Source organism: Durio zibethinus, chromosome 19, assembly GCF_047325235.1.
Source record: "Durio zibethinus cultivar Kanyao isolate XHJ-2024 chromosome 19, ASM4732523v1, whole genome shotgun sequence".
NCBI lineage: Eukaryota > Viridiplantae > Streptophyta > Magnoliopsida > Malvales > Malvaceae > Durio > Durio zibethinus.
The window spans coordinates 5,705,047-5,731,173 of record NC_143180.1 but is presented as its reverse complement, the minus strand read 5'-3'; the positions used below and the strand labels follow the sequence as shown (position 1 = coordinate 5,731,173).

General features: G+C 32.9%; 6 protein-coding genes and 1 non-coding gene across 8 annotated transcripts; 2 read left to right on the top strand and 5 right to left on the bottom strand.

Moving 5' to 3' along the window:
* Nucleotides 1-1,664: 1,664 nt before the first annotated feature.
* Nucleotides 1,665-8,003, bottom strand: LOC111310299 (uncharacterized). 2 transcript variants are annotated; one of them, XM_022909611.2, is made up of 12 exons: nt 7,858-8,003; nt 7,259-7,628; nt 7,059-7,147; nt 6,366-6,474; nt 5,513-5,580; nt 4,595-4,672; nt 3,844-3,908; nt 3,255-3,321; nt 2,964-3,146; nt 2,397-2,453; nt 2,153-2,248; nt 1,665-2,047 (listed from the first exon to the last, which is right to left on the bottom strand). In XM_022909611.2, exons 1-12 carry the CDS (start codon nt 7,963-7,965, stop codon nt 1,913-1,915), a joined length of 1,425 nt encoding a protein of 474 aa, XP_022765346.2. In that variant the 5' UTR covers nt 7,966-8,003; the 3' UTR covers nt 1,665-1,912. The 2 variants fall into 2 exon arrangements, with proteins under 2 accessions (XP_022765346.2, XP_022765347.2); XM_022909612.2 differs by having other exon boundaries at nt 7,059-7,144.
* A 1,830-nt stretch (nt 8,004-9,833) lies between these two features.
* On the bottom strand, nt 9,834-11,265 carry LOC149513390 (E3 SUMO-protein ligase SIZ1-like). Its single transcript, XM_089748999.1, has 3 exons — nt 11,159-11,265; nt 10,987-11,042; nt 9,834-10,828 (listed from the first exon to the last, which is right to left on the bottom strand). Exon 3 carries the CDS (start codon nt 10,740-10,742, stop codon nt 10,380-10,382), a length of 363 nt encoding a protein of 120 aa, XP_089605125.1. The 5' UTR covers nt 10,743-10,828; nt 10,987-11,042; nt 11,159-11,265; the 3' UTR covers nt 9,834-10,379.
* Nucleotides 11,266-12,514: 1,249 nt separating this feature from the next.
* Nucleotides 12,515-14,734, top strand: FKBP13 (FK506-binding protein 13). Its single transcript, XM_022908842.2, has 5 exons — nt 12,515-12,954; nt 13,648-13,740; nt 13,975-14,035; nt 14,219-14,287; nt 14,470-14,734. The coding sequence occupies exons 1-5, from the start codon at nt 12,580-12,582 to the stop codon at nt 14,532-14,534; spliced, it is 663 nt and encodes a 220-aa protein (XP_022764577.2). The 5' UTR covers nt 12,515-12,579; the 3' UTR covers nt 14,535-14,734.
* A 2,864-nt stretch (nt 14,735-17,598) lies between these two features.
* LOC111309532 (uncharacterized) lies at nt 17,599-18,674 on the bottom strand. Its single transcript, XM_022908568.2, has one exon. It carries the CDS (start codon nt 18,488-18,490, stop codon nt 17,837-17,839), a length of 654 nt encoding a protein of 217 aa, XP_022764303.2. The 5' UTR covers nt 18,491-18,674; the 3' UTR covers nt 17,599-17,836.
* Nucleotides 18,675-19,382: 708 nt separating this feature from the next.
* Nucleotides 19,383-19,454, bottom strand: TRNAP-AGG (transfer RNA proline (anticodon AGG)). The gene has a single exon. It is a non-coding gene; the product is annotated as a tRNA-Pro (tRNA).
* A 44-nt stretch (nt 19,455-19,498) lies between these two features.
* LOC111310298 (uncharacterized) lies at nt 19,499-22,195 on the top strand. The gene is made up of 2 exons (XM_022909610.2): nt 19,499-19,652; nt 21,322-22,195. Exons 1-2 carry the CDS (start codon nt 19,580-19,582, stop codon nt 21,969-21,971), a joined length of 723 nt encoding a protein of 240 aa, XP_022765345.2. The 5' UTR covers nt 19,499-19,579; the 3' UTR covers nt 21,972-22,195.
* Nucleotides 22,196-22,998: 803 nt separating this feature from the next.
* LOC111310296 (elongation factor 1-alpha-like) lies at nt 22,999-25,973 on the bottom strand. The gene is made up of 3 exons (XM_022909608.2): nt 25,901-25,973; nt 24,379-24,860; nt 22,999-24,270 (listed from the first exon to the last, which is right to left on the bottom strand). The coding sequence occupies exons 2-3, from the start codon at nt 24,838-24,840 to the stop codon at nt 23,383-23,385; spliced, it is 1,350 nt and encodes a 449-aa protein (XP_022765343.1). The 5' UTR covers nt 24,841-24,860; nt 25,901-25,973; the 3' UTR covers nt 22,999-23,382.
* Between the last annotated feature and the right edge of the window lie 154 nt (nt 25,974-26,127).

Genomic DNA, 26,127 nt, shown 5'->3' with positions numbered 1-26,127 from the left:
CTTCAAGCCGAATTCATGGTAAAAGATCTTGGAGAACTTAGATACTTTTTTGGAATGGAGGTTGCAAGAAGTTGCAAAGGAAGTACACGCTTGACTTGCTTAAGGAGACGGGAAAACTTGGGTGTAAACCGTTTAGTACACCCTTGGAACGTCATTGGAAGCACAAGATGTCATATAGTGATCCTCCAATGAATAAAGAGCTCTATCAGCATTCGGTAGGAAAACTCATCTACATGTCACTCACGAGACCTGATATTGCCTTTAGTGTGAGTTCATGCATGCTCCCATAAAAAGGCACATGAAGGCAGCAAACTAGATTCCAAGGTACTTAAAAGGGAAGTCCTGGCAAAGGTTTATTGTTCAAGAAAACCAGAGTTAGGGATGCTGTTCGTTTTTCAGATGCAGATTGGACAGGAGTTGCTGATGATAGCAAGTCAAGAAAAGGGTATTGTATAAAAGTCTGGGGAAATCTAGGGACTTGGAGAAGTAAAAAGCAGTCTGTGGTTGCCCGAAGTAGTGCAGAAGCTGAGTATAGAGCCATAGCTCAAGGAACATGCGAACTTATCTAGATACAGAGGTTGATAATAGATTTAAACATGCCGATAATAGGGCCTATGAAGTTGTTTAGCTACAGCAAATCAGCTATCAGTGTGGTCAATAATCTAGTTCAACATGATCGAATGAAGCACGTGAGGATTGATAGGAACATCATCAAGACTGAGATAGAAAATGGAATTATTGCCTTGTCCTATATTCCTACCAAGTCTCAGGAAGCTGATGTTCAGACAAAAGCTTTTCAGAAATCAAGTTTCGATCATTATGTTAGCAAGCTGAGAATGATTGGCATCTATTTACCGGCTTGAGGGGTGAATGTGAGAAAACCGAAATAGAAATCCTATGACTATGGGATCATTTGTTAGTCAATAGTAGCTATAGTTTCCTTACCTATTTTTCAGTTTCCTTATGTTATGGAACTAAGTGATTTCCTTTCTTTTTCTCTCAAGTTTTCTTATTTCGTTAAAGTTTAAGTTCCAAAGATAGGAGAATTGGTTATTGTAATTTGTTATAAGAAGTTGTTAATTCAATGATGATTATGAAGAGAAAAAATATTATTTTTCTCTTAATAATTTTAATATGTCACCTAATTAATTTCGTATATGAAATTTAAAAATATTAAAATAATAAAAAAGCTTTATGATTTTAATTTTACTGCACAAAAAACTCTTCAAATTTTAATACATTTATATCAAAAAAAACTTTAATTTTTAATTTATACTTAAATAAACCTTTAACAAAATGCCTATAAAATATTAATTTTTTACTGTTACAAATGCTTGAAGTCATACCTTTACGCATATAAAAAGTCAACTTTTATGTGATTAAAAAATTTTAAAAAATTTTAAAAAATTTATAATAATTAATTTAAAATATAAAGTTATTTGAATACAAATTAAAGTGTAAAAATTTATTTAAATGCAATAAAAATATAAAACTTATATAAGTAAAGTGAAACGATTCAAACCCGTCAGTTTATCACCTCTACTTTGCTGCTATTTAAAAGTACATAAATACCACAAATATGTTGATGAAACAGAGAAAAAAAAAAATTACTCAGGTCAATGCTTATTATGGATGCAAAATTGGAGAATCTTGCTCTTATAGGGTTAGGCCAAATGCAGAAAAGGTTCCCTTAAATTGAAAATGGCAGTTCCAACAAGTAACATGACTCAAGGAATTCCACCAGTTAATGAAGTACTCCATAATAATACAATAATTGATGGGAGGATGCATAGTACACTCAAATACCGAAATGTGCTCTAAGGCTCTTCCATCGACAACAAGAGACAGAAGGCTGAACAATTTTAGATAACAATCACAAAATGCATTCATGTATGGTTAAATATGTTTACATTTAGACTGCTATGGTATCAGAGCTGTTGCCTCCGGTGGAGCTTTGCTTCCTCTCCGCTTGAAGTGATCGGCACAATGATTCTAGCTTTTCTTTCTGATTCTTTGTCTTCTCCAATTGTTTCTTCAACCGCTCGCGCTAGTCGTGCAAAGACAAGAATTAAGTGCTAGGTAGATACCCCCTTCTTGAAATAGATAATATAGTTCTAAAGAATGAAAGCTTAAAATGACATGCTAACTATACCTCCTCCACAAGTTCTATGAGAGTAACATCTGATTTGTCACATTTGCTCTTCAAGAATCCATTTTCCTTCTTGAGTTCCTTGATTGATTTTGCCGTCTAATTTTATACACATTAGGGAAAAATAGTCGGTAACTTAGAAATCATAATGCAACACGCAACCAGCTATTGTACAATGGAGCAATAGGAAAAACCAAAAGGCAGTGTTTGAGAAAATATCTCTCTCAAAGATAAAAGGCACATGTACCTTCTCAATCTCTTGCTTAAATGTTTCAAAGACCTCATTACTCTTTAACAAAGCATCCTGCAAAATCAAGTATAATTTTAAACATCATGAAGATGATAAGATAGATTCAACTATCACTAGCACAACATGGAAACACTAATCCGACTTCAGCAATGCCGCATCTCGACAGAATATGCAGAGGATGTCAGATAAGTGAAGTGCATTCAATGGTGAGGTTCAAGCAATTCCAGAGGAAAACACCTCAATTACAAAGACAGGTCACTTCTTAGTCGCCTAGAAAGGTATCACAAAAGCATTCCACTACCATTCTGTCAATGATTGCACTTCAAATGTTCACAATTTTTCTGTCAACAATAGCACTTAGATTGTAGCTCTCTACTAATTTATGATACTAAGATTTTAGCGTTATGCAGGTGACAAGAATAAGACCTCTTAACTGATGGATTCTCTATCCAGCCATCCAAGGCAAATGATAAGAGCACTCAATACAGTATATAATATTCATCAACCTAAAAGAGAAAAGCAGCCAATAATACCAAGGTGATAATGACATGCAAAGAATCATACTTGAAAATGTTGAAATTTTTCTCCATCAGCTGTCAACTGCACGCGTAAGTTCTTTTCAGTGGCCAATAACTGAGACACTTGCTCTGCATATACTTTCATCTGTGCTTGTTCCTGGATCAATTTCTCTTCATGTTGCTTAATTTTCAAATCAGCAAGCTGTAGTTCTAGTGTTTTCTGCTTTAGCTGTGTCAAATGTCCAAAACATAAGAGTAAGCTCTCGTTCCTGACAATATAATTGATTAGAATTTCAAGATGGAAAATCTTAGATATACCAGGAAATCAAGCCTATACCTTCTGCGCATATTGTTGTTCAGAGAGGGCGTATTGATCAGCGAACTGTTTCAACTTATTTCTTAACCTATACATGAAGAATTCCAAAAATTCTATGAATAATGAAAAACTGGCACTAAAACAATCTGTTTAATCAATAAATGACATGGGTGAGGATGATGCTTTCCCAGATGGCATTCTGTTTAAATTTACTCATAAAATCCAATATATCTCAAAACTTCTAAATGTAAGAATATCAGAGGCCCAAGTTAAAAGATTCTAATTTGCAAAAAACCCAACATAACCAGAATGTGGAACAGATGTAATTTGGTAATTCATAAAAATCAGAGATTATAGTAATTATTCCAAGGAGATTATAGTAATTATTCAGGATTTAATATATGCGAATTCTGCCCAACCAAACAAGTGAATCTAAACACGGGATGCCCTGAAAATGAAAGAAAACCCTGGGTATTGCATTTTTCCGGGGATCACACTTCCCCCCGGAATCTACGATTCTGCGAACCAAATGCCCCCCTTATTGTATAGGTGTTACCAAGCTCGAAGGACAAGATCTATAATAATTAGACATGCATTTCCTGTCTCTTACATCTCATTCTCCTTCAGTTGAGACAGGCATTCATCCTTCTGCTCTTCCAGCTTATTGCTCACATCCTATAAGAGGAAAAAAAAGATTAAAAACCACTAGTAAAACATGTTAAAAATGAAAAAAAAGTATGGCTATTAAAATTAAGGTTTTCAGAATGTTATCTGGAAGTTCAGGAAACATTTACATTTTGTGCATGCCAAAACTGAAAGAGTCACAAAGAAAACACGCACACACGAATGAAAACACACATGCGCACACACTCACACACTCATGCACAGAGAGAGAGGAGGGATGCCAGGAGGAAGAGTGAATTCAAAGAGCAGAAATAGGGCAGAACTAGAGTATTATTGTAATTCTATAGTGATATGTAAAATGGAATCAATATGAATTATTCATCCAACATGAGATGAAGTTTTCAACTCTTGCTTCAACTAATAGACTTGCAATACTATCATGATGAGTGATGAGTAACTTCACTTTCCCATTTCTCTTGCTTTAGACATTCATCTCCATTGACCTAGGCTACATCTATGCTATTCATGCAAGCCCATGTTTTGGGATCAATCATGCTTAGTGGAAGAGTTGTATCATAAATCTCCTTATAGTTATAAGCTATTTAATATTTAGGAGTATCAAAAAGTTTAGCCACTGTTCTTATGAAGTAACATGGCTAGAGACAGATGGACTCGTCAGCATGTAAGTCAGCCTATCCACCATGATCACTTTCAAAATCAAAATAGGGACATCAAACCTTGATTGCATCTTGGAACCTGGCTGATAAATCTAATCTTAAGTTTTGTCCTTCTGTTGATACTCGTTTGCATTCATCCTGTGAATCATAAGCAGCTATCAGCAACTTCATAAAAAAAAAACAAACAGCTCAAAAATGGACAAGCAGAAATTTATCATGGAAGTTGAAGAGTTTAAACAGATCATGATCAGACATGACATTTGATGATCTCTTTAGTATATCAAAATGTAAAATTGACATTACAAACGGTAAAAATAAAGGAAAGTTGCTTTCCCCATTAATTAAATTTGTTATGCAGATCTACCATCACTTGATCATGTGTATGCCAAACGCTTATGGAAGAAACCAAGTCCACAAAACGTTAATCACAGCAAGTACTACTATAAAGTTTGTAAGAGCAACTTTATAGATGAAGAGCAGTTGAGATAAGAACTATTATTTATTTAATTTTATAGATGGTTGTGTGAAATTGAGAAAATTCACGATCTGTGATTGGTGCAAGGCAGCAGCTTGTGCTTTAACACTCAAGATACCTACAAATGCAACCAAAGTGTGCAACTGCAACCAGAATTTAAACCTTGGTTGTTTTTAATGGCCTTTTCAAAACTAAATACACTTCCATTGAACCTAGGGCAGTAAATCGTATGCTTCTGCATTTTAGTCGCTTACTTCATGCCTCCTGCCCACCCACCCCCTCTCCTACTCAGAAATTTAGGTACATGGTACCTTTGACGGCTGGAGAAATGACCCAAACCAGAAAGGGGAAGGATATGAAATAGAGACAAATTTCAAGACCAATTCGCAACTCATAACATTATCAGAAGGTTAACCTACTAAGTACAAAGTGCATAAAGAATAACTACTAATTGTAGAAAGTAATCAATCAAAAAGTGATAATGTATCCAAAGAAAAACATACCATTAACAGTTTGTTCTGACGTTGTAGCTCCCTACAAAGTGATTCAAGTTTATCTCGAACAGCAATAGCTACAGAGGAAGGCAAAAGCAAAAAGAAAAGAAACAAAAATCAATCTTCCATGATGTTTAAGATATATAGAGACATTATCATATATCAATATGTCATATTGGCCTCTTAGATATCATACAAGACTTGCTAAACTCTAATATTCAACTATAGCTTCTAAATTCAGCTGGTCAAAGTTTCCAAGGAAATGAACATATCTCGATAAAGTGAAGTCCAAAGACTTTTCTCATCATTACAACAAAAGAAAGAGAGAACCTGTATTGTTAAACAGAAAAACAATTCATAAAAGAATAACTCCTTCCAAGAGAAAACATTAAGTTAAAATTTATTTGGATTTCAATAAGGCAACAGTGTAAGAGGCAAGATGGTTATAGTCTTTTGGGAGGATCATAGCAATAGTTATCTCCAGCCACATTCCATGGCAAACCAAAGTGACCAATTGAACCAACTGTTTTCATTTTCGTCCTTGAACACTCACATCTTAACTTATTTATTTATTTTTTAAATTTGTGACACCAAACATCCACAAACTGCATGTTTCCTACCTATAGCATTAGGCAGAAATACAAACCAGTGTCCAAACTTAATGGACAAGTATTATCCTAGCAACATAAAAAGTATCTTCACATCAAAACAAATCAGACTATTATGATGGAGTGATAAAATTTGAAAGAGTTTTAGGTAATTACTGATTAAATTTGAAAGAGTCTTAGGTAATTAGACCAATATATTCATCACATCACTTGACAGTGACCTTTTGGACATCATAAATGTTATTTCAACTTACCTGCATCTCTTTCTGCAAGGACTTGCTGATATTTCAAAGAGAACTCAAGAAATTCCTTTTCCGATTTGAATGTACGTTTTGCATTCTTGCGTTTGGTTTCAGTAGTTTCCTGAGAAAAAAACAGTCCAATTAAGACTAGTGAGTTCACTTATATAGATGAAACTGATGTAAAATGAGCATATGAAAATAACCTCTGAATAAACTGAACCTAACTCAACAGACTGTCATATTCTTGAAAAAGAATGCAACTTATCATAGTTATAAACTATCAGTTGTAACTCAAGAGCTCTTCCAATATACACAGCAATTGAAAAAAAAAATGGAGATATCTAGAGACTCTTTGTGTAATAGATTAACAAAGTGAAAGATTCAAATTCTTAAAACTGCCTATCTCAAGAATCAAACAAGTTTCTTTTTCTCCTTGCAACAATCATTATTTTAATGATCATCAATTGCTATAAAGATTATCATCAAGACAAAATATGTGAACTAGTAAAAAATTTACTAAAAGCCTCTGGATTAAAAAACACAGAAAAGATGCTTTCCAATATATAAATAAGCAATAACTATCAGCACATCTTTGAACCTTAAAATAACCATTACTCAACTCATGCATTCCTGATGCTCATACTGAACCCTACCCACAAGCATAAGAATTTCAAAGAACTTAGTTATGTAGTATGATCTACTAACTGGTTTTTTATTTTTCAGCAAATCCACGCTTTCCGAAGAAGATGTTTCCTTCAAAGTAGTCAAGTTAGCTTCTGATCCTCCTTCAACTGCTGTGAAAAACAACAACCAATGAGCACTAAAAAACCTAAAAACTACCCAAGTTTCATAAGTGAAATTTAAAAAAAAAATTGAGAATCAGATTCAAAGTAAAGAAAAACTACTTCTTTCTGTACTTTGACACTCCCCTTTAACTTCGCCTTTCACCTCACTGCATTCTACCACCCCAACTTCAGTGGCCTCAGGAACAGAATCACTTGACTCCTCACCAACTAATTTACCTTCCACAGAGTCCACAGAACCACCAAAAGAGTCCCCTTCAGACAATGGCACAGGAAAAGTTCTTTGCTTTTGGCCCTTGCTTGCTCCAAACTCGGTGGAAACTAAATCATCTTCCGTATAATCAGGCTGCAAAGGCTTTTCTTGTTCTAAAATTGGAGTATTTGGAGCCAAAGGCTCTGAAGGACTCGCAACAAAGCCATCTGGCAATGAATCCACTTCAGGAAGCTGATTTGCTTGTGGATTTTCCATTTTCTACCCAAAAAAACAAAAACCACAAAAAGAAAAACTCAATCAGTAAACAAAAATAAAGAAAACCCAGATAACAAAAAAATATGGGTTTTCATTACAAAATGGGTAAGTCAATCTTTATTTTGCCAAAGTTTTTCAAGATTCCAACTTTTTTAACATGGGCATAAAAAAAAAACAAATAGAAAAACTCTAATTCAGTAACTCCAACGGGGTGAAAGAAGAGAGAGATTACCAGATATGAAGATGAAGAGAAGAAGAAACTGAAGGATTTGCCGTTTTCAAGATCTTTGCCTTTGCTTTTGTTTTTTAGGTATGTTGCAAAATGATTTGATTTGTCCATATGTTGGGTTTTTTTTCCATTTTTGGAAGGAATTTTTTTATTAAAATTTTTAATTTTCAAATGTAATTACTATTTTTTATTTTTCACAAAAAAAAAATCGAACAAAATACATTTGAAATTTTGGAACCTTTCTTATTAGATAAAAACATAAAAATTATTTTGGGGTCATATTATCAAATGTCTATCTGTAATAATCTATTTTAAATTATTAAATATTATATATTTTGTTTTAATTTGAAGATTAAACAGTACATTTACTTCCAAATTTTTTGATATAACTAAAAAAAAAAAAAACATAAAAATTATTGGTTTCATTTTATCGTTATAAGTAGCTTTGATAAGGGTTTTAAGTAAGTTAATGTCCATAGCTTTAAGCTTTAAGAGTACAACAACAGGTATTTTATACTTTCCGTCTCTCGTGTGCTCGTGTCCGCGTGTACTAGTGCCGAAGGATACATAATATACTAAGGCCTAAGCTATGTTGCTCGTACTTTATATCTTTTTAAAAATTAAATCTTTTGATTCTTATAATTGTATAATATAAAATATTATATTCATATAAAAATTATATATTATAATTTATATTAATATAAAAATATAAAATATAATTTTTTATTTTATTAAATTTATTTATAATTTTTTTAAATATTAAACTATATTATTTTTATATATTTTATTCGTTTTATTTTTATTTCATATCATCCTAATATATTTTAAAATTTACTTACACAACACAGCGTACATGATAAAAGAAACCTCCAAAATATATGAAAAAACTTTGATACCAACTTCTGAATGCGAGCTACGTAGCATACTACTGGTCAATACAAAATAATTCTCTCTCCAAAAGTTATTATGATTTGTACAAAGCATGAAAAATAAAAAAAAGGAAAACAACGAGATTAATATTGAAATTTTAAATAAAATTATTAATTTAAATGAAATGAATTTGAAAGAAAAAAATGCAAATCTATTCATTTTCTTTCTCTTATTATTTATCTGCTACCAAATGAAAAAACAATTTTTTCCTTTCACTTACCCTCTTTCCTTTGTTCCTCTTTTCCTTCCAACCATAACATAAATCACCACATTTTCAAATTGTTAACCATTTTCAGTGCGAGAACAGCTACTTTCCATGGTTAATAATTTGAGTTCAAATCAAATGTTAGTCTATAGCAATATACACCAGCACATGCATCCAATCTTCCTCCCTGTTTTCCACAACATTCACCGCAAACTGTACACAAAAACTTGTCTGTTACATGCAATGGAATTTTCTTCTACTCGTACAATCCAGCCATCTGAACAGTCCCTGGGATAGTACTATTGAAAATGAAGTAGACAAATGAGGTTGAAAGACAGGATTTTCTCTGACCACTTACCATCGGAGAATCAAAATTCAACTTGCCTCGTCTCTTTTCCCTCTAGCTCGATACTTGCTGCTTCCAATGCCGGTGTCTCTACTCTGAAACCAATATACATGTCAGTAACCTTTAAAAATCCACACAATGTTTATTTTAAGGAACAAATAAACAGAACAACATGGGCAGCTATGGATAATAGAATGGCCAGGCTTCCAACAATGTTCAAAGATGGAGAATTAGGACGAGTTTTTCAGCTTTTCATGACCTGAAATTTATTCTTATATCCAACACTAGAAGGTTTAAAAATAAAAGTCACCAGATATGTTGTCCAATCAAGTAAAACTTTACCTGTTTAATTTGGCTCACCATCCATAAAACATGTATTTTAAAAGCTGAAATGATAACAAACCAACCAACTGAAGGATGAAGCTTTGATTCATCAGCATAACTAATTGAAGAAGTTATTTTTCATAATTATTATGAAAACATAGATTGATTTGCAATGTTGAAGAGTATATTTTCTTGTCATACTAAATACATCTGTTCCACAGCTGCCAGTGAAAGCCATTTCAACTAACAAGACAGTCAGTAGGCTTCAACTGCAACCCAAAAGGAAGATGCTTGTTTCTTCTTTGATAAGTAAATAGTTGTGATAGACATGAGCACTGTGATTATCACATTTTTTCCGTAAGATAGAAGTAGATATCAATGACTTCATCAATGAATCCTGAAAGCAAGTTTCGATTCCATCTAAATTATAGTCCGAGTCTATCAGAGTACACCTGTCGCCTGACAGACCTTCGCTGGCGAGGAAACGAGGAAGGGCCATTTAACTTTTTCCTCCCTGTAAAACAATGTGCACGTTTGATTGTTAGCCTAACCAGATGACATGCACAAATGTTTCACTCTTCTTCCACCGGGTAGATGTAGACCCACTGAGCAGAAAATTTTGTCCGAAACAAAGAGATGAATTTATGATTTGACAATCCAAGAGTAGTATAACCACTTTTGAGAGAAATACAGCACTAATTAGACATCTGTTCCTTCATTCTATCCGCAGTCATTTATCAAATCCAGCCCCTTTGAAGCAGGAGACTGAGTAATAGTACCAACACCACTGCTAATACTCTCGCCATTGCTGCCAAGCTTAAGAGAAACCCAATCTTCAGTATGGATACCATTTGATATGGGGGGATGGTGTCCTATATCAGATTCTTCCAAGGTTTCAACAGGTTGAGTAGGAAGGAAATTTTGTAGCGAAGGGTCCTCACTTACAAATGCAAAGGGATCATCAACCAGGTCATCATCTTCATCAATATTGGTATTGCAGATAAAAGAATCAGGAACCTGTCCACCAGAGTTCATGGTTGACTTTGAGGCTAATGTGTAACCATTCATGGGCGCAAAAAGCATTTGCCAATGGAATGCTCCAAATTAATAAGAAGATCTGAGACATCAGAATCTTCACCAAACAGTTGGAACCCTGAACCTATATATCCCTGACAAAGTTAAAAATAAAATGATCAACCGTATATCAAACGCATACATGAATCTATATATATATTTATTTAAGCAAAGATTTTTTTATTATTTGATGAATAAAAATAAATACTAAAAAAATTAAAATTTAAGCAATCAAATAATCAAGATGAATTACCCTGCAAATTGACACCGAATCCATTCCTCTTTGACAGATAAAAATGAAAATTAGCTCTGCAAAATATAAAAATAAAAAAAATATATCAACGGATTATTAAATTGTGATATAAAAATGAATAATGAACAATCATAATAATCAAATTACAAAAAAAAAAAAAATGGCGACTCACACTGGTCTTTGGAGTTTCAGTTGAATCCCGCGGATGCTTCTGACTGACTGCGACTTTTCATTTACCATTTTTTGTACGAGCAAGATTTAATTTACATTCATATCTGCAGTACTCGATTTAATTATTAATTATTAATTATTAAAATAAAAAGGGACGTGAACTTGATTTATTAAATCTGGTTTGGGCCTCAATCATGGACAAATTAACTACGAGGGAAATGATAATATTTCTCTACTAATATCATAATATTTTTTTTTTTGGTAAGAAAAAATTTAAAAATAAATAAATTATTTAATCTCTCATATTAAAATAAGATATATCGTATTTATAATTAATAATTAATAATTAATGATTTTAATTTTTTTGTCTTGCATTTTGATTTTTGTAATTGAGAATCGACATTTTCTTTTTTAATAAAAAAAAAAAGAAAAAGTTTATACTTTTAGATATTGTATGTCTTAAAATATTATAATCAATTGAATGTATGGATCCAATCTAAAATTAAAAAAGGGATACTCTCATTTTTTTTGTTTGTAGCTTTTTGGATACATGGCCGAGCGATGAGGCGGGGGATTGCAAATCCCTTATTCCCCAGTTCAAATTCGGGTGTTGCCTGATCAACAAAAAAATACAAAATTCTATATTCTGTTTTGCTTATATAACTTGACCAATTTTCTCTAGCAAAAATAAGTGTAAGAAAATTACTTTTGATAATTTTTTTGGAAAATTTTTTTTTTATAAGAAAAAATTTAGGGATATATAGGTTATTTAATTTTTTAGATTAAAGTAAGATGTATCGTACCTGACAGCTTAAAACAGATGATTATAGGTTATGTACTTTAAATAATCTCAACAAATGATCATCGACATAACTCGAACCCAAAACTTTGTGCACTCTAAATAATCGTAATAAATAATCACCGACATAACTCGAACCTAAAATTTTTTCATCGAAAAAAATGACATTAATTGAACCAATCACTTATTTTGTTTCTATTGATATGTACAAATTTTAACAAATTATAATTTTAATATTTTTCATTCAAATAAAAAGCAAAGTTCCATTTCTACGTTTCTATGCTTTTGTGTTTTAGTACCATTAAAACATTTGGCCTCAGTTACCTTTGTGTTTCATTTTTTCTACAAAAGCTATTATTGTCCTTTTTATAATTTTTATCAATAATAATTATAATTAACAATAAACAAAAATGATAGTTTCAATTTCCTTAATTAGAAATTATCAAAGTTATTGTTCCCTATTACTAAATATTTATTCAAATGGAAAGAAAAACTAATTTCTTTTTGTACACTACCCTTATTTCTAATTTCCCCTCTAATATCTTTCCAACAGTGGTGGAAAGCTTAGCTTATCACCGATTTCCTACTACATCTCTTCGTTCAAAAATTCCTGGTCAGTGAAAATGTTCTCACTGCCATTTTCAGTTGGAACTCACATCCCCAAAATCCTCACCACCCCAAACCCTAAGCTCCTCACAACAAAACATGTGGAAAAAACAGTCATCAAATTCTCAAACAAGAAACAAAGGACCATCTCTCCCATTGAGCAACTAAACGAGGATCCCAAGGTGTTATTGAATAGAAGAGAAGCTGTTGGTTTTGGTTTACGTTTTGGGCTTGTTGATGTTTTGTTGCAGCTGCTGACACAACCTAATTCCAGTGAAGCTGTTGAAGCAGCAGCAGCTCCCTGTGAATTAACTGTTAGCCCTTCTGGCTTGGCCTTCTGTGATAAGGTTGTAGGGAAGGGCCCCGAGGCTGTTAAAGGACAACTGATAAAGGTAAGTAACCCATAAATTTTCACTCACTTTTTGGTAGATATATTAAGTTCAAACATATATGTACGTTTTTATCAATTTAAGAGGTCACTGCCAAAATGGCATTCTAACGCTTTAAAGTAGTGTTATCCCATGATATGTTAAATATTGAGTTTCCTATGGTGTTATATTCAAGTTGAGCCTCTTAACTTATTGTTAATTGATTTTATGTTTGATGTTTATCATGACATGAGAGCACAGGTTGTATTATGTTGTTTTTTATGTTACTCCTGCCTATTACCCCTTCCAAGGTTGTCCAGGCTTCTATCTACCCTACACGATATGGGAGCATATTAAAATGGTGTTATCCTAAATCTTTTAAATATTGAGTTTCCTGTTTTATTATATTCAAGTGGGGTTTCTTCACTTAATTGCCAATTGATTTTAGATTCGGTGCATGACAAATGCGATAGAAACCTTCCAATTAAAACTTAATGCTTAGTTCAGATAGCCCTTGAGAAGGTCCTGTGTCAAAACAAAGTGATGGCGCGATGACCATCCTTTCCCATAAGCCATCCAAATGAAGCATAAATTAGTGTATTGGATTGTTGTATTTTCGATATCATTATCTGTTGATGATATATAGAAGATAATAATGGAGTACAACAATGGTTTGAAAGTATAATCTTATCAATTTTAGTTTACAAAAATGAACAGGCACATTATGTTGGGAGATTAGAGAATGGGAAAGTTTTTGACAGCAGCTATAACCGAGGGAAGCCTCTTACATTCCGCATTGGTGTTGGTGAGGTACTTGCATTCTTTGTTTTAGTTGTTTTTCCAATAATTCTTTTCAGTTCTTTAGAACCTGGACACTGGAATTTCCAAACTGTTGGCTTGAATGTTTAATTTCAAATCTCTTCTCAATTAATACAAAAAGAAAAAGGTTTGGATCATTTCTCAATTTCTGTGTGTCATTCTGGTGCAGCAACCATGCTAATTCTGTAAAATGAAGCTTAAGGTATTTCATGTAAATTGCCACAGGTTATCAAAGGGTGGGACCAAGGTATTTTAGGTGGTGATGGAGTTCCTCCCATGCTTGCTGGTATGACATAAATCATAATCTTAAATCACTTTAAATCACTGTAACCCCTTCCTCTATCCCCAGGTTACGGCCTTCTATGTTAAAAAAAAAAAAAAAAAACCACTTTTACTAATCAAACGACTTGTAGTAACTGTTAACATTAAATATGTTCATGAAACTTTTTTTTTCTCCTACAAAATTTAGGGGGAAAACGAACGTTAAGGCTTCCTCCAGAACTCGGATACGGTGTTAGAGGGGCCGGTTGTAAAGGAGGTAAGCAACTACAATGGTCTTCTTCATCTGCTTTTGTTGAATTACATAGGTTAAGAAGTATAGATTTTACATTTCTTCTTGTTGATCTTTAGGCAATTAAGTTTCTTCATTGCTCTGGCCAAGAACAGGGGAAAAGGGGATAATAGAATTCTCATAGTTTTAAAATTTTGCATGTTTGGCAGGTTCATGTATTATTCCTCCAGATTCAGTTCTCTTATTTGATGTGGAATTCATTGGCAAAGCATAAAAAAAAATATAGCTTCCTTTCATCACCAAACTCAAATGAAAGCTTGGATATGAGCTGTAGTGTTCATTTTAATTTTGTGGTGAGGAGAGGGAAATTTGACAAGAAATCACACTTAATCCTTCTTTTAAGTTTTGTTATGGATTAAATGAAATCATTGTTATGATATTTTTACATAAATTCAAATTTATTTTTTAAGTAAAGTAAGTTATACAAGAACTTTTCTTTGAATTAAATGTTCAGATACAATCATGATTTTATATGTTAGTTTCAAGGACAAGGCTCCAATTTTTTATTTTAACCAATTAAAAAAAAAAAGAAAATTTTGACCCTCTTAAATGAGAAAAGGCATAGTCTATGAGCAACTATTTTTTTAACTAAATGGTTCACTCAGTTCCCTTAAGATGCAATTTCCCTTCTCTAATTTTCCTAGGCTGTAGCCTCCTTTTATAAAAAATAAAAAAAAAAATCTTTAACTAAACATAATTTAGGCTTCACTATCTCATTTCTTCTGTTTTATAGCAAAAATGAGGGAAAAAAGGGATTAAATAACAAAATCATCCATCCATATGCAAGAAACTTAGTCACAGAATAACAGATGAGAAGGGATAATAAATTAAAAAATTAATTGTCCATATTATATCCTATGATATATAATACAGAGATTAGCAGGGCACAGTCACAGGGTGATTTACAGTGCAAACTTAGTTAAGCTAAGAATGATCAATGCCTGGTTATGTCATATATCAAGTCAAAATCAAGATAGTCTCACTGCCTAAATTAGAGAAGTGCTTCCTTGGGTTATTGTTATGAATGGAATGCAACCAATGATAAATCTTATGCTACAGTTATCCATGATGTGATGTGATCAAGAGGAAGGCTTTTTACTCTTTTTCTTGGCAGTTTTGGTAATAGCATCACAAATCTCTTTCTTCCGTTTGTTGTTATTATTGTTGCCACTCGTGTTTGCTGCTCTTACCCTGGCCTGCCAGAGCATCCTCGATAAAAAATTTTAACCTCCATAGGGTGGATTCACACTCCATAAGGAATAAAGTACACTCAAACAATTCAGTATTGAACCTTGATTGAGCAGATTGGAAAGCGAAAATTACAGAAAGAAAGCAATTATTGAGTTTATCTGATTATAACCTGAGCATCAATGTCAATCTCCACCTCTTCAGCCATTGCTTGAAACCCGGGATTATTTTGAGCAATAATCTCCAATGCCTTGCTAAGATCCTTTGTAGACAATCTGGCTATGGCCGACCCAAGATTTCTTTTCTCTTCAGTTGACATTTTCCTAAAAGAGCATTTTCAAAATTAGATTTTTTGTTCCTGAAAGAATAGAAAATATCATTTAAATTGAAAACTTAACCAGGTTTTACATGCATACAAACATCTGTATATAAGACATTAAATATTCATGACAAATGCAACCTTAATTAATTTCATTAGGTCGGTTAGGGTGCAATCCAAGTAAGGCAGGCAGGACTGGGCAAACATGATCTATTGATATAATAAATTAAGCATCAGATGAAAAATCCCAAGCAACCTTATATCATAAAGAACAAAGCTTACCAGTCAACAGGCTACGTTAAAAACATATAGACTGATATATTCTACTCATCAGAATGAGTCATTCTCCATTTTTTATAGAAAAATAAGTAACACATGTACCAGGATAATTGCACATTCACAGAAAATGACAGGGAAATATAAACAAAGATAAATATGTAATGTCATATAATATAATTGCACATTTATTTTTTCTTTTCTAGGTACTTATGGTAAGCCATCTTAATTTAACTTTAATTTTTTTCATATATTATAATTTACAAAATTATATAAACATACGTATTCTTATATTTTGTAGATTCTGTTCGTAAATATTTTATCTTTACTTTTGATTTTTTAATTAATCAGGTAATATTTTTTTAATTAATTTTTTTTTCATATATTATGATGCAAAGTTACAAAAACATTTATCATTATCTTTTGTAGATGCCATTTATAAAGTTTTTATTTTTACCTTTTATTATTCACTCAGGCAATTTTTTTTTCTCTCAATTCTCTTTTTTACAATATACCAAAAGACTTTCATTATCAGTGTACTTGATTACAATTATTTAAACCTATTATTTATATCAAAGTGCTATTAAAAATAACAAGAACTTTATTGAATTTGAAAATCATATTATATAATATAAATGGCCCATTGATCATTACTTTATATAAATGTTTGTAATTTATAATTCCTCTTCTTCAAAATCATAACACTTATTTTATTTATAAAAATTTTGGGATAAACTGAAATTCAATTTGATTTCTGTCTTTTTTATTTTTTTAGATTTTTTTCTTTCTCCAATATTTTAAATTTTATCAATTTTTAATTAAAAACTATTTTTATTATGATTTGATATATTAATTATATTTTACATATATTTTGAAAATATAAATGATTAAATAATATTAATTTTTATTTTTATTTATATTTATATTTAAATAAAATAAAAATAATCTATATATCGCACGAATAACAAACTAATTAAGATATAAAATGGTAGAACGTGTAAAAAAAATGTAAATTTAATTTTATTTGTTTCATTCATTTAACCAAAAAGAAAAATACCTTATCTTATTTTTATTATTTTTACAAATAATATATTAAAATTAATATTTTAGGAGAATTAAATTTAAAATTTTTACAAATAAATATTTTTTACTTTTACTTCAAAAAATTAAAACACGAACAAATCTAAAAATTTTTTTGATTTAAGATCAGACTTGTATAATAAATAAGACTTATATTATCAAATTGAGTTAATCTTATGCACGTTTGAAGCTTATTAATATCATGTTTCAATTTGAATTTGATCCGGCATAACAAATCTAAAATTATTAGTAGTTTTTTTAATTTCTTTAATTAAGAAAGAAAAACCATTAAATAAAAATCCAAAATATATATATGCCAAATTGCAAATACTTGATTTAAGTAAATAGTAAAATATATATGTAAAAGAATAATCTGCACGTAACAAACATAAATTTAGATGGGTTAAAACAAATAAAAAGGACAATCTGTTGAATATAATAATATTAGTGGAATTTTCATACTTCATCGAGAATTTTAGATAATTATTACATGTTTTATTAAAAAAATATAAAAAATTATTAGATCATCTGTTGCAAAATTTTAAAAATTTACAATGAAAATAATAATTCTAGCAACAATTTTAGATTTTAAAATCAACAAAACAAAATCCCTTTAATGCCCAATCCTGTCACGAGTGCGAGGACCACAACCTTTACACATGTGGAATACATGAAGCCTTGGCCAATGCACTAGCGAGTTGAGCTCTACACCTTAACAGACCCCAAAGGTGGCTTCTCCTGCCACCACCACCAGAGTCGCCACTGCAACTCTTACCGGCAGCCACCACCTCTAGATCACCGCTGGCCGCCGGAGGAAACATGGGTGATGGATTTCTTCTACTTTGTCTTTTCTTTATGTCACTTAGTTCCATCTTTGGTGGCATCTTTGCTAACCCTATTAAAACCTTCTGTTTTCTTGAAAAAGAACAGCTTTGAGACCTGAAACTTTTGGTTGATAAAGAAGAATTTGGCTTTGAATTCACTAAATAAATAGAACCCAAATCTTTTTTGTTGTTGTTTAATAGCCTGGCTGGAGATAGAGGGAAAAGATACCGACTTTGACCATCATCATCACCATCAAAACCTTGTTCCTTAATGAGTTTACCACAGAAAACGATGTCTTTGTTCTTGCGTAAGGAAGTGTTTGGAATGAAGGGAAACTCAAAATGTTCATAAGAAGGAGAGTTTGGTGATTTGTGGAAAGAAAGGGATTGATCAATGTCCTGGTCTTCAAGTGGAAGGTCACAAAAAGAAAGAGTTTCTTCAAGTTCTTCTTGGTTGATGCTGTAAGTGTATTTGTGATCCATTTTCTTTTGCTGTTGCAGCAAGAAAATGGGTTTTTTCAAGAGAATTGAAATGAGAAAGAAAAGTGGAGAATCAAAGGAAAGAAAATCAAATGACTTGGTTTTTGGAAAGTTTGATAAGCAAATTTTCTTTTATATACACGTGTTGCTTCGGGAAGGAGAGCTTCTAGAGGGAGAAGTTGTTAAAAACATGGGATACTTATTGCTTTGAGAGAAAGGCTTCTAGAGGCAGGGAAAGGTTTAACAAGTGAGAGAACAAACAAATAAATTAATAACCACAGCAGCCTGTCTAGAAGAGTAGACAATGAAACAGGGGAAATAAATGACTGTGGAAATATGAAAGAAGAATATATATATAAACTAAGTTGATCTAGAAAGGTAAGTCATCATGTCCATTCAGTCATGAAGTTTTTAAATTTTATTATCAAGATTAATAAAATAATGTATATTTTTTAAGATATAATAAAAAATAATTAAAAAAAATATGATAATTTTTTAATTTCATTTATAAAATTAAAAAATTATACTGTAAATGTATAACTCTTATATAAAACCAAGTTTATCTAGGAAGATAAGTGGGATTGATCTTTATTCTCCATATGTATACTCCAAATGAGAAAATAATTGGACCAATTAGCTCTTTCTATTTTAAGGAAAAACGAAGATCAAATATTAAAAAGTTATGATTAATATGTGTAGAAGTTTTTAATTATTTATTTCATAATCATGTATAGAATAATAATTATATAATAATTTTCTTTTATTAAAAATAAAATAATTATGTTGACCTAGTACTTGAATGAACTAAAAATTAAATCATTAGATTACTAAATACTTTTCAATTTTCATTCAATGGGCTCAATCGAAGCCCAAATTTTTAAAATAAGAATAAAAAGGGGCACTCCGAGAATTGAACTCGGGACCTCTCGCACCCTAAGCGAGAATCATACCACTAGACCAAGTGCCCTTGACGGCAGGGGTCTTCGAAATGAAATTGAAATGACAATGAAAGAGAAAAAAACAATTTAAAAATCTCACAAATGAAGAAACCCTCATTTGTTTTCATTTCTCAGTCCCGGACAGCTGATAGAAATGGCGAGGGCTGCTGTCTTCAACCTCCTTAGATCCCAATCCAAGCAACTCATTTCAAGAAACATCCTTTCAGGTTCTCCTTTTCTTTACTTTCAAACCCTTTTTTTTTTTTTTTCCATTTTTTTAGATACCCAATTTAGACGTTTGAATCTAATATCTGAATTAGGCTAAAAGACTAAAACCCATGTTTGGTAATCGTCTTTATGATTTGTTCTGTAGTTGAAAATTGAGGCTTTTCCTTCGATTTTGAAATTGGGTTTTTTATTTTTCTAAGTTATAACAATTAATATTAACATAAACATATTATAGAAGGAAAAATATTGGATTTTTATGTTGTTGGGGTGTGCCATTTTTCTAAAGAAGCAATCTTTTTTTTATGGGTTTCTGATAATTTTAGTGTTAGTGATTTACAAAATATTAATGGGTTTTTAGTTATAGGAAGTGGTTGAAATTGTGACTTGTGAATTCCTTCCAATGTCTGTAAGATATTTTGACTGCTTATCTACGAGAACCATTATTGCAATAAGACCAAGTTAGTTTAAAGCAAGTTAAAAGCATCTAGTATGGCTGTTGTTTATGGCTATGGATATGTAGTATGTGAAACCAAACCACTCACAGGGAGGTACTTTAAAGTTTCATGGCTCAAAGTATGTCGGAAGGGGGGATTTGCATTAAGTTATTGCATGATAGAGTGCTTGAAAAACAAGGAAGGTTGCACATCTGTTGAACACCTTCATTAAAATCTCCTTTGCTTGCATATTTTGGCTGCCGATAGTTCTGTTGTTCTATGGCTATGCACCTATATTATGTGAAGCCAAACCACTCACTGGCAAGTACTTTGAACCTCCATTGCTCAAAGTGGGTCAGAAAGGGAGATTTGCATTAAGTTATTGTATGATAGAGCTTGAAAAACAAGGAAGGGTGGACATCTTTTGAACATCTTCATTAAAATCTCCTTTGCTTGCATATTTTAGCTACTGATTGGTTTCTATTTGTTGCTACTCTTGCTTTGCTTATAGTTTCACCATTCATGATATGACCTGTACATGACTAGTTTTTTCCAATCACCGAGGCATTTGATCTACCTAGACCACATTCAGGATTTATTTGTGCCAATAATTGCCACTCATCAACAGCTCAATCCTGATATGATTTGTGGATATTACTTTAGTAGCATGTTCCTTACAATATCACCTTACCGGTATTTGATCTAATCCCCAATCTTTTTTGAATATAGGAGAAGTTGGGGATGTGATGTTTCTCGAATTCATTAATTTTCCTTTGGTCATTGTTCAACAAGCTGTAATGAAGGAAACTTTAAAACATATAGGACTCTAACTACTTACAAGTGTAAAACTTGGGAAGTCTACTATATATGTGTTAAAAATTGTAACAGGACATGTAGTTTTTTTTGCAAGAAAAAAGTTAATCTGGATAGCACTCGAATCAGAAAAGTAAAAGTTTGCACAGTTTACTGGATATTCCATTTTGTAATATATTTTGGTCTGGAATGTCGTGTTAAGACTTAATGCATGAAATTATGTTTCATAATGCTTCTTGTTAGCATTATATAATTTGGATGTTATGTCTGCTGTAATTATATTATTAGTCTACAACATTTTATTCTTCTCTTGCACATCTGTATGTGGAAGTTGTAATAGCTTGTTATAAAATAGAAAACACAAATTTTCTAAGCTCAATTGTATCTGACTTTACGGTGCATGATCTTGTCACTGCTTTAGGTTATCCTTGTAGGGTTGCAACATGGTCCCACACCCAATGTGCCAAATCCAACTTCAACTCCGCAACAAGCATTTTCACCGCCCAGAAAAGATGGGCTTCGCAAGCTAAGACAACTGAGGATGACAACAAAATCAGCATCGGTCCTCGTAAAGACAGAGAAGATGACAAAGATAAGAAGGATGCTGGGATTGTTTACTATGGTCCAATTTCATCTACCCTCAAGAAAGTAAAGATGCTTTCTCTTTCAACCTGCTGCCTCTCAGTATCCTTGGGCCCTGTCATTACATTCATGACTTCTCCTGACATGAATGTGATTCTGAAAGGTGCAGTGGCATCCTCCGTGATATTCTTCAGTGCTACAACAACTGCTGCACTTCACTGGTTTGTGAGCCCTTACATCCACAAGATCAGGTGGAAGCCTGGTTCAGACAGCTTTGAGGTGGAGATGATGTCATGGTTGGCAACATATATTCCACGAACCATCAAGTTTGCTGACATCCGTCCACCAGAGACCAACAGGCCCTTTGTGACATTTAAAGCCAATGGGAACTTCTACTTTGTAGATACAGAGCACTGTCATAACAAGGCTTTGTTGGCGAGACTCACACCCCAGAAAGCAACTCATGAATCAGCTCTTAAGAACATATGATTGGAAAGGTCAGGAGCTCGTGCAAATTTCATCATTAAGATGAATGATCTATAGTTTTGGATTTATGATAAGCCATGAATAGGTTCAACCCTTTTTCTGGATAAGCCTGTTGATTACAGAAACACAAAACTTTCGTTGGTTTAACTAGAATTTCAGTCTATTGCTGCTTCTTGTTTTTGATCTACTGGCTTTCTACGAGTAATAAAAATTTTATTTACTTGAAACTTGTAATGCATCGATGACTGGAAGCTAAATTTTCAGGATAATCTTTGCAGCAATTGTTCAGTCAGGATCACGAGAGCATAAAAATAGCAATGGTAGAAAAGATCTCAGTGCATAGCAATTACCATGCTTGGCAATTATGAGTGACAAGTTATGTTACTAATTACTACCAATATTTAACAGCAAGTGCAAATTACAGGCTTAGACCACTTTTTTCTTTTGGTGTTTTGGGTTATAACTGGAGTTTCAATTCGAAATCTTCAACCTCGAAGCTGACTTCGGTACCACTGTTAGCTCTGTGAGCTAACAGCTCTTCATCGGTAAACTACTTTTCTTCTTCTTCATATATAACACAAACTTCTTTCAAGCAGAGAAAGAAATATAGTGCAGGTTAGTTCAGGAAACTCAACAATCCTCCAATAACTTTGATGTAGACTTGAATACAAAGGTTATTACACGAAAATAGGAAAAGTAATAAGAGAATCATAACAACCCTACAACGAATAATAGATAAATTTATCAAAAGATTCAAAACACAACAAATTTATTTTAATTACCCAAGTAAAAAGCTCATAACACCCTCTTAAGTTTTCAACTGCTCAGATCCCAATCCAAGCAACTCGATTCAACAAACATCCATTGAAGTTCTATTTTTCTATGTTTTCATACCCATTTTTCATTAACAGAAACTCATTTTAATAGATAAATTATTGAGTTATAAGGAATTTTGAAGATAACAATTGAAGTGTGCTTAGTACCACCACACCACACTAATCTAATAGTAATTATACGGTAGGCAAAAGTATAACTGGAAAACAGACAAAGTTTAGATGATATAAATTGTTGACAAAACATTCAAGGAGAGGAGGCCAAGGACAGACCTAAAACTCCTGAGCTGAACAATGGTGAAAAATAGGAACACAGAATTACAGACACCATTTAAAAAAGTTTATAATTAATAAAGACAAAGCAAAAGCACACTAGGGACTTTGTAAATAAAACCTCACCACCGCCTATCAAGAACCCAGTTCTGTGAACAATATCCTCGAGAAGTCGGTGAGAACTTAAAACTATAACCATCAAAACAAGTGATTAAACGTCCAATGATGGATGAACATCTAACAAGAACCAAACTTTTATTGCAGTAACCATGATATACTTTTGTTGAATCTACCAAAACCCGCTCGGTTCACTTGCCACCCTTCTTGGCTGCAGATTTGGTAACCTTGGCTCCACTTGGATCCTTCTTCTCCACGCTCTTGATGACACCAACTGCAACAGTCTGCCTCATGTCCCTAACAGCAAAACGCCCAAGTGGAGGGTACGCGGAGAAGGTTTCTACAACCATAGGCTTGGTGGGAATCATCTTAACAAATCCAGCATCACCATTCTTCAAGAACTTGGGCTCCTTCTCAAGCTCCTTACCAGAACGCCTGTCAATCTTGGTCAAGAGCTCTGCAAACTTGACAGCGATGTGGGAGGTGTGACAATCAAGGACAGGAGCATATCCATTTCCAATCTGCCCTGGGTGGTTCATGATGATGACTTGGGAAGTGAAGTTGGCTGCCTCCTTGGCAGGATCATCCTTGGAGTTTGAGGCAACATATCCTCGCTTGAGATCCTTGACAGCAACATTCTTGACATTGAAACCAACATTGTCACCAGGAAGAGCCTCCTGAAGGGCCTCATGATGCATCTCAACAGACTTAACTTCAGTGGTCAATCCAGTCGGACCAAAGGTAACAACCATAGCAGGCTTGAGGACACCAGTTTCAACACGACCCACGGGAACAGTTCCAATACCCCCAATCTTGTAGACATCCTGAAGTGGGAGACGTAGGGGCTTGTCAGATGGTCTTTTGGGCTCATTGATCTGGTCAAGTGACTCGAGGAGGGTTGGACCCTTGTACCAGTCGAGATTGGTGGACCTCTCAATCATGTTGTCGCCCTCAAAACCAGATATGGGGACAAATGGAATCTTTTCAGGGTTGTAACCAACCTTCTTCAGGTAGGAAGAAACTTCCTTCACAATTTCATCATACCTTGCCTTTGAGTATTTGGGGGTGGTGGCATCCATCTGTACAGAAATTAATAGAATAATTAGCAACAAAAAACCAATCAAAAAATAACTAGCTGAAGTTGAAGAACTATTCAACTCCATACTAAAAAAAAAGTAAAATTCTACCTTGTTGCAGCAGCAAATCATTTGCTTCACACCAAGAGTGAAGGCAAGGAGAGCATGCTCACGGGTCTGTCCATCCTTGGAAATACCAGCTTCAAAACCACCAGTGGTGGAGTCTATGATAAGAACAGCACAGTCAGCCTGAGAGGTACCGGTAATCATGTTCTTGATAAAGTCACGATGCCCAGGGGCATCAATGACAGTGCAGTAGTATTTGGTGGTCTCAAATTTCCACAAGGCAATATCAATGGTAATACCACGCTCACGCTCAGCCTTCAACTTGTCAAGCACCCAGGCATACTTGAAAGACCTCTTGTTCATCTCAGCAGCTTCCTTCTCGAACCTCTCAATCACACGCTTGTCAATACCTCCAAGCTTGTAGATCAAGTGACCAGTGGTAGTCGACTTTCCAGAATCGACATGACCAATAACCACAATGTTAATGTGAACCTTCTCCTTACCCATTATGCAGTATTAGCTTGGAGCTGCAACAACAATACATAAAATGTAAAACCCAAATCTACATGTAAACAATCAGCAAAATGAGCAGCTAGAAAAAAAATTAACATGTTAAACCCAATACAGATTTACCCCCCACCCCAGAGGAATACGCAATATAAACACTTCCCAATTTATTTTAGTTTCGTCATGGGTTTAAAATTGAACAAAAGACTAAAATTTAGCATTCATTCCAATAATTTGTCCTCCAAATAATTATTTCAGTTCTGATTGCTTCAATTCTTCTTTGCTATTGTATCCAAATAAGTAGCAAAAGCATACCACTTATTCAAAAGAACGAACAAGTAATAATAGAATGATTTTACTTTTATATAAACAATTATAACAAAATTTACCATTCAGTTTTGACTGTTGGTAAATTTTTTTAGGATGCAAAAAAAGCCAAAAAAACAAAACCCAAATAATCCACTAATTTCATAAAATCAAATCAAACCTGCCTAACAAATAGACTTATTTTAGGGTCTCAGAATTTAAAACAAAACAAAAGTTAATGATTGAATCATCTAAAAGAAATTATTTGATCACAACAAAATCATAAAATAAATTTTCCTCAATGTATTAACAAAATAACACAAATCAAGCCGTTTTAATTTAATTTTACTTCATATCATATTCATAATTTACTCATACTAGAAAACATATCTATAAAAAAAAAAAAAAATACAACGATCTTAAAAGACAACAATATCTCATAAAAATCAAATCAGATCTTCGAATTATCATATTTACAATAAATCTAATAAACACAAACGAATTAAAGCAAAACAAGAAAAAGGATCTTAATTCGAAAAATAAACAGAAAACTGATCTCAGAAATTACAATAAAAATGAAAATAAGATCCTAAAACATCAGACTATATATATATATATATATATATATATATATATATATATATATAAAGCAACAAATAAAGCCAGAGAATAAAAATCAGGAAAAACAAGAAATGAATTAAGCAATTAAAAGGAAGAGAAAATGAATTCAAAACTCAGGATCTGAAAATCGAACCTTTCAAAAAGAGAGATCTGAAGCTAAAACCCTAGCGGCTAAGCAGAAGAGAGAAAATAGGAGAGTGAGCGAGGGGTCTGGGAGGGAGCCTCTCGTTCATCTTTATAGTCAGGTTTTCACCTTTTATTACCTAAAATACCCTTTTTCAGATTTGCTTTGACAAATATGTCCTACGGTTTCTTTTAGCAGGGGAGGCTTCATTTTCACGTGCGTGGAGTATGACGTGG

What these genes read in the sequence shown, in the direction of transcription:
- LOC111310298 (XM_022909610.2), top strand. Translation starts at nt 19,580, where the DNA reads ATGGCGAGGGCTGCTGTCTTCAACCTCCTTAGATCCCAATCCAAGCAA. An exon ending in TTCAAGAAACATCCTTTCAG is followed by an intron (nt 19,653 to 21,321) that starts GTTCTCCTTTTC and finishes TCACTGCTTTAG; the next exon opens with GTTATCCTTGTAGGGTTGCA.
- LOC111309532 (XM_022908568.2), bottom strand. Translation starts at nt 18,490, where the DNA reads ATGGATCACAAATACACTTACAGCATCAACCAAGAAGAACTTGAAGAA.
- LOC111310299 (XM_022909611.2), bottom strand. Translation starts at nt 7,965, where the DNA reads ATGGACAAATCAAATCATTTTGCAACATACCTAAAAAACAAAAGCAAA. An exon ending in TTAAGCAAGAGATTGAGAAG is followed by an intron (nt 2,249 to 2,396) that starts GTACATGTGCCT and finishes GTATAAAATTAG; the next exon opens with ACGGCAAAATCAATCAAGGA. An exon ending in TCATAGAACTTGTGGAGGAG is followed by an intron (nt 2,048 to 2,152) that starts GTATAGTTAGCA and finishes TTGCACGACTAG; the next exon opens with CGCGAGCGGTTGAAGAAACA.
- LOC111310296 (XM_022909608.2), bottom strand. Translation starts at nt 24,840, where the DNA reads ATGGGTAAGGAGAAGGTTCACATTAACATTGTGGTTATTGGTCATGTC. An exon ending in TGATTTGCTGCTGCAACAAG is followed by an intron (nt 24,271 to 24,378) that starts GTAGAATTTTAC and finishes ATTTCTGTACAG; the next exon opens with ATGGATGCCACCACCCCCAA.
- LOC149513390 (XM_089748999.1), bottom strand. Translation starts at nt 10,742, where the DNA reads ATGCTTTTTGCGCCCATGAATGGTTACACATTAGCCTCAAAGTCAACC.
- FKBP13 (XM_022908842.2), top strand. Translation starts at nt 12,580, where the DNA reads ATGTTCTCACTGCCATTTTCAGTTGGAACTCACATCCCCAAAATCCTC. An exon ending in TCCGCATTGGTGTTGGTGAG is followed by an intron (nt 13,741 to 13,974) that starts GTACTTGCATTC and finishes AAATTGCCACAG; the next exon opens with GTTATCAAAGGGTGGGACCA. An exon ending in AGTTCCTCCCATGCTTGCTG is followed by an intron (nt 14,036 to 14,218) that starts GTATGACATAAA and finishes TACAAAATTTAG; the next exon opens with GGGGAAAACGAACGTTAAGG.